Source organism: Populus nigra, chromosome 7, assembly GCF_951802175.1.
Source record: "Populus nigra chromosome 7, ddPopNigr1.1, whole genome shotgun sequence".
NCBI classification, from domain to species: Eukaryota; Viridiplantae; Streptophyta; class Magnoliopsida; order Malpighiales; family Salicaceae; genus Populus; species Populus nigra.
The window spans coordinates 6,646,599-6,659,304 of NC_084858.1; the positions used below are offsets into that span (position 1 = coordinate 6,646,599).

The window sequence follows — 12,706 nt, forward strand, 5'->3', positions numbered from 1 at the left end:
TATTAAAATATATATGTTTTTTTAAAAATTATTTTTTAACATTTGAACATTGAAAATATTAAAAAAATTAATCTAAAAAAAATCAAAAAAATATTTTTTTTTCCAAAAACATTTTTAAAACTCAAAAGTAATCATGCATGAAAATTTATAACCATTACTGATTGATAATCTCATGTTTAACAGATAAAATTTATAGTAATATTTTTTTGGAAATATATTAAAATAATTTTTTATTTTTTTAAAAAATTGTTTTTGATATTAGTATATTGAAAATATAAAAAAAATAAAAAAAATTATTTTTTTAAAATTATTTTTAAAATACGAAAGTAATCATGCTTGAAAATTTATAACCATTAATGACCGTTGCTTTCAGCTCGGGTTCTTGTCTAAAGTCGGGCCCATCATAGTCGTTATCTCAAATTCACATTATTGCTGGGAATTATTTTCTTCCCATCGGACAAGTTATGCATGTGACTTCATGGTAGGATTTGTGCAGCTTACGAGAATTCAGACAATTCAGTTAGGCTTTTTTGGGTTTGGGTCCTTTCACTTTTGAGCCACGTGGTGTAATATAATAATAATAATTAAAAAAAAACAGTTAGAAGGGAGACTTGACCCTGGGAAGTCACGACCCACCCCACTACAGGGGCTCTCATCCAAACTTGACGACGAAGACTTGTATTTTTAACCGGAGACCAAATTGTGGACGAACGAACATTAAAAACTGGAATGGTTTACAAAAGACATTCAGGTGGAATTTACCAATTACATTTCTCATCCGAAATTTTACAGAAGATCGCTGGAACACTAACAATGGGGGCTGATAATGCAAACTTTTTTCGAAACCCATGAAACCGTACTTCACAAAAAATATTTTTACTATTAACATCGTGCGAATCATCCTAACCAAATTATCAAACACGCATGCATGAAGAAATCTTAATTTCTTAAAAAAATTTAAAATTCCTCCAAGCAAAACATAGATCACAACAAACACATAATACTTTTCGCATCTCCGAGAAAAAGAAGATAGTTTCGGTACTGTGAAGCGTGGAAATCAAGGCTAATAAAAAGTTCGAAAGGCATTGGTGCATCAGTTGACTTCAGTTGAATTTCACACACACACAAACGCGCAACAGAATCGAAACTGCTCCGCTTCTTACTCAAAAAGTTGCAAAAACCATTGAACTCCATCCTTCACCCCTCCCCTTCCATTTCTTTGTCCCTTCGCATACCAAACATGGCGCTTTCAATCCTCATTTTTCTCTATCTCCTTCAATCTTTCAACCTTGCAAGTAAGTTTGAATTTTGATTATGTTTTTGGCCTTTAGAAGACATAAAATTAAAAGGGGCACCAATTTGGGTTTTTTTTTTTTTTTTTTTTTTTTTTTTTTTTTATGGTCACAGGCTCAGAGTCTTTTATCGGGGTCAATTATGGTCAAGTTGCTGATAACTTGCCATCACCATCTGCCACAGCGAAGCTCCTACAATCTACTACTGTACAGAAAGTTAGGCTCTATGGTGCTGATCCGGCGATCATCAGAGCACTAGCCAATACTGGAATCGAGATCGTTATTGGTGCGGCAAATGGAGAAATCCCTGCTTTAGCTTCCGATCCCAATTCTGCAACTCAGTGGATTAACTCGAATGTTTTACCTTACTATCCTGCTAGCAAGATAATTCTCATCACTGTTGGTAACGAGGTCATATAACATTAACACTATCACAATTCGTCATTTTTAAATTATTGATTTCTTATGTTCAATTTTTATTTTATGAGACACTACGAATCTAGTACATGCACGGTTAGAGTTTTACAGCCTTGACATTGCTTTTATAGTGAGCTAAATTATGCAGGTTATTGATTTTGACAGGTATTGTTATCAAATGATCAAAACCTGATATCTCAGCTTTTACCGGCTATGCAAAATATGCAAAGAGCACTTAGCTCTGCCTCACTCGGTGGCAAGGTTAAGGTCTCCACCGTGCATTCCATGGCCATACTGTCTCAGTCCGCCCCGCCATCTTCAGGTTTGTTTAACCCAGCTTATCAAGACACTATGAGAAGGTTATTGCAGTTCCAGAAGGACAATGGTTCGCCCCTTGCCGTTAATCCGTACCCGTTTTTTGCTTACCAGAGCGACCCGAGACCGGAGACTTTAGCTTTTTGCTTGTTTCAACCCAACTCGGGACGAGTTGACTCGGGTAATGGGATCAAGTACATGAACATGTTTGATGCTCAGGTAAGTACATCTAAGTTCTTTCTTATTACTTGGAACATTTGCAGTATTGCTGACTTGCTGGTGTGGTGACCAGTCAATTTCGGCCGTGCCTGCGTTACGGGCAGTGAAAAAAATCCACCACGGGTATGATTGGGCAGTGGCTATATATACATAAACGCGCATCCAACATTTAAGTTTTGATTGAACTTACTTGTAAAAACAATTAAGGTTGGCGTACAGAGATAATCACTTGAAGATCGTCTGTGATCTAGATAGATGTGGATTACGGACGGCTAGATCGTTCTTAACCGAGACTCAGGTTGAGCTCCGTCTCGGAACCTTGTGGGGGGAGCTGTCGCAATGTTCGCAGCTCCCAGCAAGAGTCCTCTAGATTTATTGGGTTTGGTAGAGGCTCAATGACACATTGACATGTGAGGTCGATAAACAAAAGGGTACGGGACAGGCGTGTGACATACCCTTTTGTCACGAATTGACGTGGGAATTCATGGGGGATTAGATTCTCTGTGCCTGAGTTAACTTTATGCCTCGCAGCTTTACACAAGGTCTAGAGCAATTTCGATCACTTAGCATTAGTTAAGGCTGTGTCCTTTTCATGTGCAGAAAAAATGATATTTGGTGAAAGAAATTTGGAAAGCATGTATTTGTTCAATGACTTAATGGAGAGCATCTGCAAATAATTCTTTCTTCTGTTGTATGCTCTTGCTTTTTTGGTGAGATGATTGAGGGCACTGAATTGCACTAATGTGACTTATTGTGCCTGATGACAGGGTGGCCATTGCTATGATTTATGCTCTGATCCTTCCAAGATTTGAATTATTGGGAATGTAAAAAATGTTGGCTAATTTGATCAGGGAACACCATATGTGAACATTATAATCATATTACTAGAATAATTGTTGAAGTTGAAATTATTAGCTCATCCATTGTAATTTTTGCATCTAATATGGAACACATCTGGGGTTTGCTAGTGTTTGAATTGTGGCTATGTAGATAGTGCATTCTATACTGATATATAGGCTCATAACTTTTATAATCCATCAGGTGGGAGCTTAAGCCCTTAATGATCAATTCTTTGGTTCACTAAAATGATTTTAATCAGTTCTTGAATTGGAAAATGAATTGCAGGTTGATGCCGTAAGGTCTGCCTTAAATGCTATGGGATTTATTGACGTTGAGATTGTGGTTGCTGAGACTGGGTGGCCTTACAAGGGTGACAGCAATGAGGTTGGACCAGGCATCGAGAATGCAAGAGCTTATAATGGCAATTTGGTTGCTCACCTCAGATCAATGGTTGGAACTCCACTAATGCCTGGAAAATCTGTAGATACATATATCTTCGCCCTTTATGACGAGGATCTGAAATCTGGTCCTGCTTCTGAACGATCATTTGGCCTTTACAAACCCGACCTTTCGATGACATATGATATTGGTCTTTCAAAGAGTAGCTTGGTAAGACAATCTTCTTTTTCTTCAATGCCTTGATGATGTTTCTTTTGGCAATCTACTGTGAAAGCTGCTGTCATGGTGACACAAAGTAACCTGCAATTCTCACACAATTGAGGAGTTTAGAAAATACCAGGACCCTGAAAACCTAACCCAGCTTAGTCCTATAGCATCGTGATACGTGCTAGTAAATTTATCGTAAAGCTAGTTATCACTGACATGATCAATAGAAGGGAGAGGGAAGCATTTAAAATCAACTTTCACTAAAATAAACAAGGCATGGTGGAAATGTTGTTTAAATGCGGTTAGTTTGATATTCTTGATTTGTGGTTCCTAAAATCCCCCATTTGGTCTTTTTCCTCAGACTCCATCTACACCAAGAACTCCAGTGACTCCGTCACCAAATCCAACAAAAGCAGGTTGGTGTGTGCCGAAAGCTGGTGTTTCCAACGCTCAATTGCAGGCAAGTCTTGATTATGCCTGTGGACAAGGCATAGATTGCGGTCCCATTCAACCAGGAGGTGCCTGTTTCGAACCAAATACTGTTGCATCACACGCTTCTTATGCCATGAATCTATACTACCAGAAGTCTGCAAAGAATCCATGGAACTGCGATTTCTCAGAAACAGCTACACTGACATTCAAAAATCCTAGTAAATCTCATTTCAACTCCAATGCTATTTCCTTGCATATATACTTGCAATTTTAACCGCAGAAAATAACCACATCATGGTTCCTAGTTGAGCATCTTCTGACTTAAAGTTGAATGGTGTCGTAAAGCAATTCCATAGCACTTGAATGAATAATCTAGAAACCATTAGGTGCCAGCTCTTATGGGTCACCTCCATATTAGTATGTGATTGGAAATGTAAAAGAATAATAGCTTTTGGTTTTTATGGCTGCTTATGCCATTAGGAATATAGAAGGGAGAACATTAGCTTTGATTCTTATGGCTACTTTGAGCATAAAAAAATTTTAAATTTTTTTAAAATGCAAAAATAAACGTATCTTTTTGGGTTTAGGTCCCCACGTTACCAGAAATCTTGATCTTGTTGCGGATCATATTCTCTGCCTTGGAATTATTGTTATGCTTCTGAACATATGTTCTTTAATTGTTAGGTTACAATGGCTGCACCTACCCTGGTGGGAGTGCCTGAAGATCAGGAGGAGGTTCATTTGGGTATCAAATAAAGAAGCTGAGTTGTTTTTATATCTGCAATTGTAAATGCTTTCTCCTTTAACTGGGCAGCATTGATCTATCTCTTTCGCTCTCTCTCTCTGTTCTCATATGATCTAATACTATTAAGGTAGCAGGAAGTATGCATAGGACTACAATTATGTTTAGAGGAACATTATAAACTCTGTCACATGGTTTCCGTACCATGTTTGTAATCCATCATCCGTGACTGTTATAGATCCTTTCTTCGTTTTCTTTCCCGCCGGCCTGTTGTAATCATGAGCCCATATGGTTTTGTGAAGAAAATGTCTTTGCTTGGTCCTCTTCTCTCTCAATGATAAGCACAATTTCCTTCGCATTTCCATGGAAGGATCTGGGTTTGGTCTCCCATGCAGCATGTTTGAAACATCAAGGATCTGGCAAGAGTTCAGTTCTTTAGATTTGGCCATATCTCGTGTTTGGAAATAATTGTTGAGCCCAACTACTTAAGAATTCGTACGGGAATCTTACCTGTTAAATCGCATGAAACATGTAAGGAGGTGTGGTTTAGTCGAGGAATTCTGACATGAAGACCGTTGAAAATCGCAGTACCTAAACTACCCCTCAATACAAGAATCTCACCCGCGCACAAACCTTTTTGCGTACACGACTCGCTTCTCCATGACCACTCTCCTGTTTGTGCTCGCATGTTTATTTTGTGTTTTAAATTTTTTTATTTTTTTTAATTAATATTAATTTTTTTTATGTTTTTAAATTATTTTGATATATTAATATTAAAATTAATTTTTAAAAAATAAAAAAATACTTTTTTAATACTTTTTTAAATAATTTGTTTTTAAAAAAACAACTCTCGTCTTGGTTGGTGCTTGGGTGGCGGTAAAGGAGCCCATGAGGAGGAAAATCTAAATTGGTGGTTGGGCTTGGGCCCAAATTGATAATTCACGACAATGTTGTTTACAGTGAACATCACCAAAGTATATGGGCTTGATCTACCTCTCCCAAGACCAGACCATGAAAATGTAACTACTGGTATGCAAGCTCTCCGAGACTACCACATGGATTTTCAAACAGAACAGGAAGAATGAGAACACATGTTATACGGCGTGTCAAACCGATCCAGTTTGACTAGGGGTGGCCCTCAATCGAGCGACTTCTTTTTCCGGCAGACTTTGTAAAATGGGCTTCTGTAATTTGACCAAGAACAAATATTTTTTTTATTTTTTTAAATTAATAAAGTATTTTTAAATGCATCAAAACAGAGTACGGCCATTATATTCTCGCGACGACGATTTGATATCCATGAAATTTTTCTGGGGGGGAATTGTTGAACTGGTCTTTTGTAGACTGGTTCTTCTCAATGATTAGCCTAACCAAGGCCTCTCTGCGTCTGGAACAATTCGAATGATGCCCGAAGCTTAAAGTCGTAGGTATAGATAAGCTCTCCGAAGCGTGTGTGGTCCATCGATACCTGACCATGTCAACCCCTCTTGGACGTCGGATTGCCCTTCCCTCCAGTTCAATGATCGATATGGTTGGACCTTGAAATGGCACCATTTCTAAGCGTCAAAATGACAAATATTCTGTAGAAAACACTTGAAAATGCGCTTGCACGGCGGCGGAGGAACTACCCATTCTTTGTGATTGAACTGCGTTTTAACAAAAAGAAAAGGTGTTTACATGTTTTGACCTCTGGGTCAAAAATATTTCAGCTTCTATTTCATTAACTCATTAATAAGATATTTTTTAAAATTATTTTTCATATTATTACATTAAAATAATTTAAAAACATTAAAATAAATATTGATTTAAAATAAATTTTATCAATAAATACTTTTAAAACAGATTATCTTATTTTCTTCTTCTTCTTCACATGTTCTTTTTTATCAACTTGTATCATTATATATTTTTTAAAATTATTTTTAATATTAATATATTAAAATAATTTGAAAACACTAAAATAAATATTAATTTAAAGTAAATTTTATCAATAAATACTTTTAAAACAGATTATCTTATTTTCTTCTTCTTCTTCTTCCTATGTTCTTTTTTATCAACTCGCATCATTATCATTATATATGCGGGTGTTATTATGTCATCAATTATGAACCAAAATCTTGGAATAAACACCGTCCATGCACTTCCCTTGATGGTGAAATTATTTCCATCTAGCAGTCATCTCTATGACGCTACCTGGCTGAAATTATTGCATTAATTGGAGTCAAAATAGAAATTTATATTCAATTAATTATAAACTTGCTCAACGGCATGATATCAATCAAATAAAAATAATATCATCTTGTAATATAATAGCATATATTATTAAAAACATAAAACAAGACACCAACGGGATAGTTTTTTTTTTTTTAATGAATTGAGATAATAAGATCTGAACATTATTTTCTTGCAACTAAAATAATAGTCTAATGCGTAGACTGTAATTTGTTTCAGTCGTGAAAAATAATTTATTGATTACCAAATTAATTAACACAAATTGCCACGCCAACCAGCACTTTGGCAGGCTTGGAGATCCGCAATAATCAATATTTTTGAAAAACCAATGCTTGGTTTTAATATGATAATTATTGTAGAAAAAAAAAGAGAGAGAAAAAATAACAGTAATAGTCATAGATATTAATAGTTTGTTTATTAAAAAAATATTGTTTTTAAAAAAATTATTTTTAATATCAATACATTAAAATAATTTAAAAATATAAAAAAATTTATTTGAAATAAAAAATAAAAAAATCTTATTTTTTTTAAATATTTTTAAACACAAAACATAATCAGACTCTATATGAAAATCTAAAATCTAAATAAATAAAAGATAAAACTCGAATTCAGCTCCCAATTTATTATTTTAGTACTAATTAAGTTTTAATAATTTTTTTTATCTATTCTATTTTATTTACGTCCTTCCACTACAGTGATTAAAACATATATTCAATTTATACACCAAGTAGTAATTTTATTCAAGATAACATAATAAATTTAATTTGCTCCAAAGGACAATTCCAACATTAAAGGTTTTCAATATTATATTTAAGATAAAATATAAAATATAAAAATCACCTGAAAATATAATTATAAATTAAAGTCCCCCCCCAAAAAAAAAAAAAAAACAGCACGACACGTAAGATAATAATAATAATAAAAGAAAGTGTACCCGGCGGCTGCAGTAAAAAAAATAAGCCTCTACTTCCCTTCTCTCCTGTCTCTGTTAACCTCTGCAAAAAACATGAATTGCAGTATCAGTCCATTACCACCTGCACAGCCTCAACCTCCTCTCAAACTAATCAAAACTATATATCCCACTCTCTCTCTCTCTTAAATTATTGAATTTTTAAAACCTTTCTTTTTTTTCTCAATCCTTTTCGAGTCATGATTTATGATCATTACTAGGACTTTAAGAAGAAATATACAATTGCAAAAGCTTAAAACTTTGATGGCCAGTGCTTTTTAGTTCACTTTTTTCTTTTTGGAAAAATTGAAGATAGTAATGTCTGTTTCGGAGCTAAAGGAGCGCCATGTGGCGGCGACTGAGACGGTGAATTCTTTGAGAGAACGATTGAAGCAGAAACGCCTTCTTTTACTTGATACAGATAGTAATAATCATTTCAATTTTCCTTCTTTCTTTCCTCTTCGTATTTGATAAAAAATAAATAAAATAAAAGAAAGTGGATCTGATTGAAGTTGTTATGGGTTGCTGCAGTGGCGAGATACGCAAGGGCGCAAGAGAGGAGTCCGGTGAGTTTTGGGCCCACCGATCTGGTTTGTTGCAGGACTCTTCAAGGACACACTGGCAAGGTGATAACCACTATTCTTGTTCTTTTAAATTTAATTCTAATTTGTTTTCATCGTAGATATAAGATAGAGGCAATAGATGGAGTTTTGGGTTTTGATTTAACTGGCGAAGGAAGCCATGTAGTATTTGGTAGTTGCAATTACTAGAAGGACTTTTTTTTTTGGTGGGCAGATGCGATATAGTTCATGCAGAATTTGTTATCTGCCACTAACTTAGGCGAAGGAATGTTATGGAAAACGGAGGGTCCCTATTTTTGGCTTGGCTTCCAAAAACGAAGTCTAGTGAAGATTGGGTGACTTATTATTACTTTTAAGATCTTTTGCTCTCTCTTTTGTAAATGGGGGCGTGTTTATGAAAGGGCAAGAAATATTCATCTGGATGAATTTATTATTAAACGAGAAAAAGTTAATGCATATTATGGACAGAGAGCACCCAAGAAACAGATAGTTTGGTTTGTTAGAGAGGCCCTTTGAATGGGAGAAATTAGAAGTTGTCAATTGATTTATCGAAAAAGCTGAGAGTTAGAACATCAACATTTTATTCAATGCTCTGTTTGTTTGGGGGGGGGGGGGGGATTGAGGAGGAGGAATGAGATGCTTTCTAAGCTAGTTTGTTGGATGGAGACCCAAGAAAGGAAGGGAAGGATCCCGAATTACCTTCCTGTCATGTAATTCACAATCCATCCTTTCCTCTCTTGTTATCCCAACAAGTAGATAGACGGGTTAATATCCCTCCTTTCTATTCTCAATTCCTCCCCTTTACCCTTTCCATCCCTCTTAATGAACAGAGTGCAAGCGAAATTATGAAGGTTTGCATAGGTATTTTGAAGCAGTGAAATGAGGAGATGATGCATAAGATCTGCAGACTAAAGGGTGATTATGTTGTATTGATCGCATGTTAATTGTAATTTGGCATGAGTGCTAAACAATGGGTTTCAAATAGAGTTTTAATACCCGTGACACTTGCAGGTATATTCGTTGGATTGGACCCCTGAAAGGAATAGAATAGTAAGTGCTTCTCAAGATGGGCGATTAATAGTGTGGAATGCTCTAACAAGTCAGAAAACTCATGCCATAAAGCTACCTTGTGCGTGGGTGATGACATGTGCTTTCTCTCCTACCGGACAATCTGTTGCTTGTGGTGGTCTTGATAGTGTTTGCTCAATTTTTAACCTGAATTCACCAACTGATAAGGATGGGAATCTACCTGTATCGAGAATGCTTAGCGGGCATAAGGGCTATGTATCATCCTGTCAGTATGTTCCAGATGAGGATACCCACCTGATAACAAGTTCTGGCGACCAGACGTGTGTTTTGTGGGATATTACAACGGGCATTAGAACTTCCGTGTTCGGAGGAGAATTTCAGTCTGGACATACTGCTGATGTGCTAAGGTAAGGCATTCTCCAAGTTTTCTTCGAGCTAACCTTGTTACTGCTAGAAAAACTCCTCACATGCGTGGCAAACTGCTTACCTGCCTACCTTTTGACTTCAAATTCAACAGGACTAGCTACCTAGTTAACCTTCGGCTGCTCTTGTAGTGGTGCCTTCTTTTACAACCCTATATTTACTCTATGTCGACATTTATATATGGTGCATCCTGTGACAATCGAACCTTATAGAATAGATGTTTTCTTTTTGTCCTTTAAATCACTCATAGCATTACATTATTACATTCAAATTTTATGATTTTCTCCTTTGTCAGGGAGCAATTAGCACTTTTGAATTTTGACCTCTGTGATACTGATTTGTATCCTGCAGTGTCTCAATTAATGGATCAAACTCTAGAATGTTTGTATCTGGTTCCTGTGATTCAACTGCCCGGTTATGGGACACCCGAGTTGCAAGTAGAGCAGTGCGCGCATTTCATGGGCATGAAGGAGATGTCAATGCTGTAAAGTTCTTTCCTGATGGTAATAGATTTGGAACAGGCTCGGATGATGGCACTTGCAGGTTATTTGATATCAGGACTGGGCACCAGCTCCAAGTTTACGATCACCAGCATGGTGATAATGAGATCCCACATGTAATCTCCATTGCATTTTCAATATCAGGAAGACTCCTCTTTGCGGGATACTCAAATGGTGACTGTTATGTTTGGGACACTTTATTGGCAGAGGTACCCTTTTGCACTTTGAATTAAGTTCATTATGGTACGATCAAAACATCTTTCGAGGAATTGGATTTGCTTGAATTGATCAAGTTATTTAATACTATTTATGGGAATCTGAACTCGATGGGGGCATTTTCTAATCCCAACCTTGGCTTTTGTTTCATAATTTGAATGTTGCTCTAATGTCATCTGGTTGGGCATCACTACCACTGAGTTATGAGGTTTCATAGGTTTTGCATTAGATCCCATTTGCAAGTGCCTTTACTCAGCATAGGTCTAAAGCCTTGCTATGCTCATGATAGAAAAAAAACCCGAAAACAAACTTATGTAAAGAGTGGCACTGGAGTTCCTCCACTTTGTTGGTGGCTATTGTTTTTCCAATTTGTGTCATATGAATTATCAGAACTCCCAATTTTTTAACCTTTAAGAGAGAAAAGCTTGAACATTATTCTTTTGTTGCATGCCTTTTTGGCTGAGTAGTTCTGTGCATGTGTATAAGTTGTGGAAGATTTGAGGTAGGCCATGATATTGCATCCATCGACCCTGATTAATTTTGTATTTCTGGCAGGCTGTTTTGAACTTGGGATCTTTGCAGAACTCACACGAGGGCCGGATAAGCTGTTTGGGTTTGTCAGCTGATGGAAGTGCCTTGTGTACAGGAAGTTGGGATACAAATCTAAAGGTTAGTCTCCATATAAACAATGGCCTTATTATTTCTTCTGATACTGTCCGATTTGCTTGAGATACATCTAGGAAAAAGTTCCATATCAAATATACAAACAAAAGATTGTATTGATCATGACATACATTTGAAAATCTTAGTTATCCAGTTCTGTCCTTCTCAACATACATAATCTGTTATGTTTGTTCTAAATGATTCTATTTTAGGTAATGAGGCACTTGTTATTCTTAGTTTTTGGGTTCTAGAAGTCCTGCCTATTCTAACAACAAAGCACCTTTTATTCAATTATTAACTTTATGATATATAGGATCCCATTCACCCTGCATTGATAATTATTTATGTCAGAATGCTACTGCTTATTCTGGTGTTGTGCATGTTGGAGGTGTCATGCTTAATTAAATCTATTGTACATAATGTTATCCAGTTTCACTTTGGTCTTCTGTTACATTTAGTTACAGATGAATTAGTTACCAATTCGGAAAGCTGATAAAATTTCTCTCCTTCTCCCTCTCTCTCCAGATTTGGGCTTTTGGAGGGCACAGGCAGGTAATCTGATTCGAGCAGAAGGATCGAATCAAATGTCTTGTTTCCTCTCAGGTTCATGCTTCTCAAAGCCTTTTCAGATGCACTGTGCTGTTGGTAGATTCCTTCACATTCTCGTCAAGTTTATGTGAACCATATCTCTGTGCTGCTGCCTGTAATTCTCATGTGAAAATGGAAAAATGCATGATCTTACTTGGTGAAATTGGCTATTCATGTTATATCTGGCCACAGTATCAAAGTTGCCTGTTTAATTTGTACGTACCAATTACTGTATCCTGTACCTTTATTTAATGAAAAATCTTCGTTTTCTTTAATCAATCCTCCACCTCCCCATACCAAGCCTCTTTTTCTCCTGTATCATACCTCAAAACTAATGCCCTGGATCACCCATTACCTTGTTAAATGTTAGATAACAAATGGAAGTGACTGCATGCTGTTTCTATTTTTCTGAAGTTCAATCCATGGAATCTTTTCATGAACTTATGTCTCGTGTTGGTGTTTGCTTTGTCTACTAATCTAGATGTCTGGGGGAGGGATCAGTGCCAAGGACCCCTCCTGCGTGCCCAGGTTGCCATTGCTAGCTACTAACTATAGTTTGAACTTTGAAAAGTTTTTGCTCAAGGAAGTTCTGAAACACTTTTAGGTGATGGAAAGTTTTCTTCCCATATCGAGTTACATGGTCGACGAAGCTTTTTAACCAGTAC

General features: G+C 36.3%; 2 protein-coding genes across 2 annotated transcripts; both read left to right on the forward strand.

Moving 5' to 3' along the window:
* The first annotated feature begins 1,005 nt into the window (after window positions 1-1,005).
* On the forward strand, window positions 1,006-5,123 carry LOC133698239 (glucan endo-1,3-beta-glucosidase 7-like). Its single transcript, XM_062121101.1, has 6 exons — window positions 1,006-1,295; window positions 1,408-1,703; window positions 1,875-2,243; window positions 3,369-3,692; window positions 4,051-4,339; window positions 4,806-5,123. The coding sequence occupies exons 1-6, from the start codon at window positions 1,241-1,243 to the stop codon at window positions 4,841-4,843; spliced, it is 1,371 nt and encodes a 456-aa protein (XP_061977085.1). The 5' UTR covers window positions 1,006-1,240; the 3' UTR covers window positions 4,844-5,123.
* Window positions 5,124-8,030: 2,907 nt separating this feature from the next.
* On the forward strand, window positions 8,031-12,316 carry LOC133699851 (guanine nucleotide-binding protein subunit beta-2-like). Its single transcript, XM_062123344.1, has 6 exons — window positions 8,031-8,465; window positions 8,573-8,667; window positions 9,634-10,058; window positions 10,426-10,783; window positions 11,346-11,459; window positions 11,979-12,316. Exons 1-6 carry the CDS (start codon window positions 8,360-8,362, stop codon window positions 12,012-12,014), a joined length of 1,134 nt encoding a protein of 377 aa, XP_061979328.1. The 5' UTR covers window positions 8,031-8,359; the 3' UTR covers window positions 12,015-12,316.
* Window positions 12,317-12,706: the final 390 nt, after the last annotated feature.

Bases quoted from the DNA above. Each gene is read 5' to 3' on its own strand.
- LOC133698239 (XM_062121101.1), top strand. From the start codon at position 1,241: ATGGCGCTTTCAATCCTCATTTTTCTCTATCTCCTTCAATCTTTCAAC. The intron at 2,244-3,368 runs GTAAGTACATCT...AATGAATTGCAG, and splicing joins TGAACATGTTTGATGCTCAG to GTTGATGCCGTAAGGTCTGC. The intron at 3,693-4,050 runs GTAAGACAATCT...CTTTTTCCTCAG, and splicing joins GTCTTTCAAAGAGTAGCTTG to ACTCCATCTACACCAAGAAC.
- LOC133699851 (XM_062123344.1), top strand. From the start codon at position 8,360: ATGTCTGTTTCGGAGCTAAAGGAGCGCCATGTGGCGGCGACTGAGACG. The intron at 8,466-8,572 runs GTAATAATCATT...GGGTTGCTGCAG, and splicing joins TCTTTTACTTGATACAGATA to TGGCGAGATACGCAAGGGCG. The intron at 10,784-11,345 runs GTACCCTTTTGC...TATTTCTGGCAG, and splicing joins GGGACACTTTATTGGCAGAG to GCTGTTTTGAACTTGGGATC.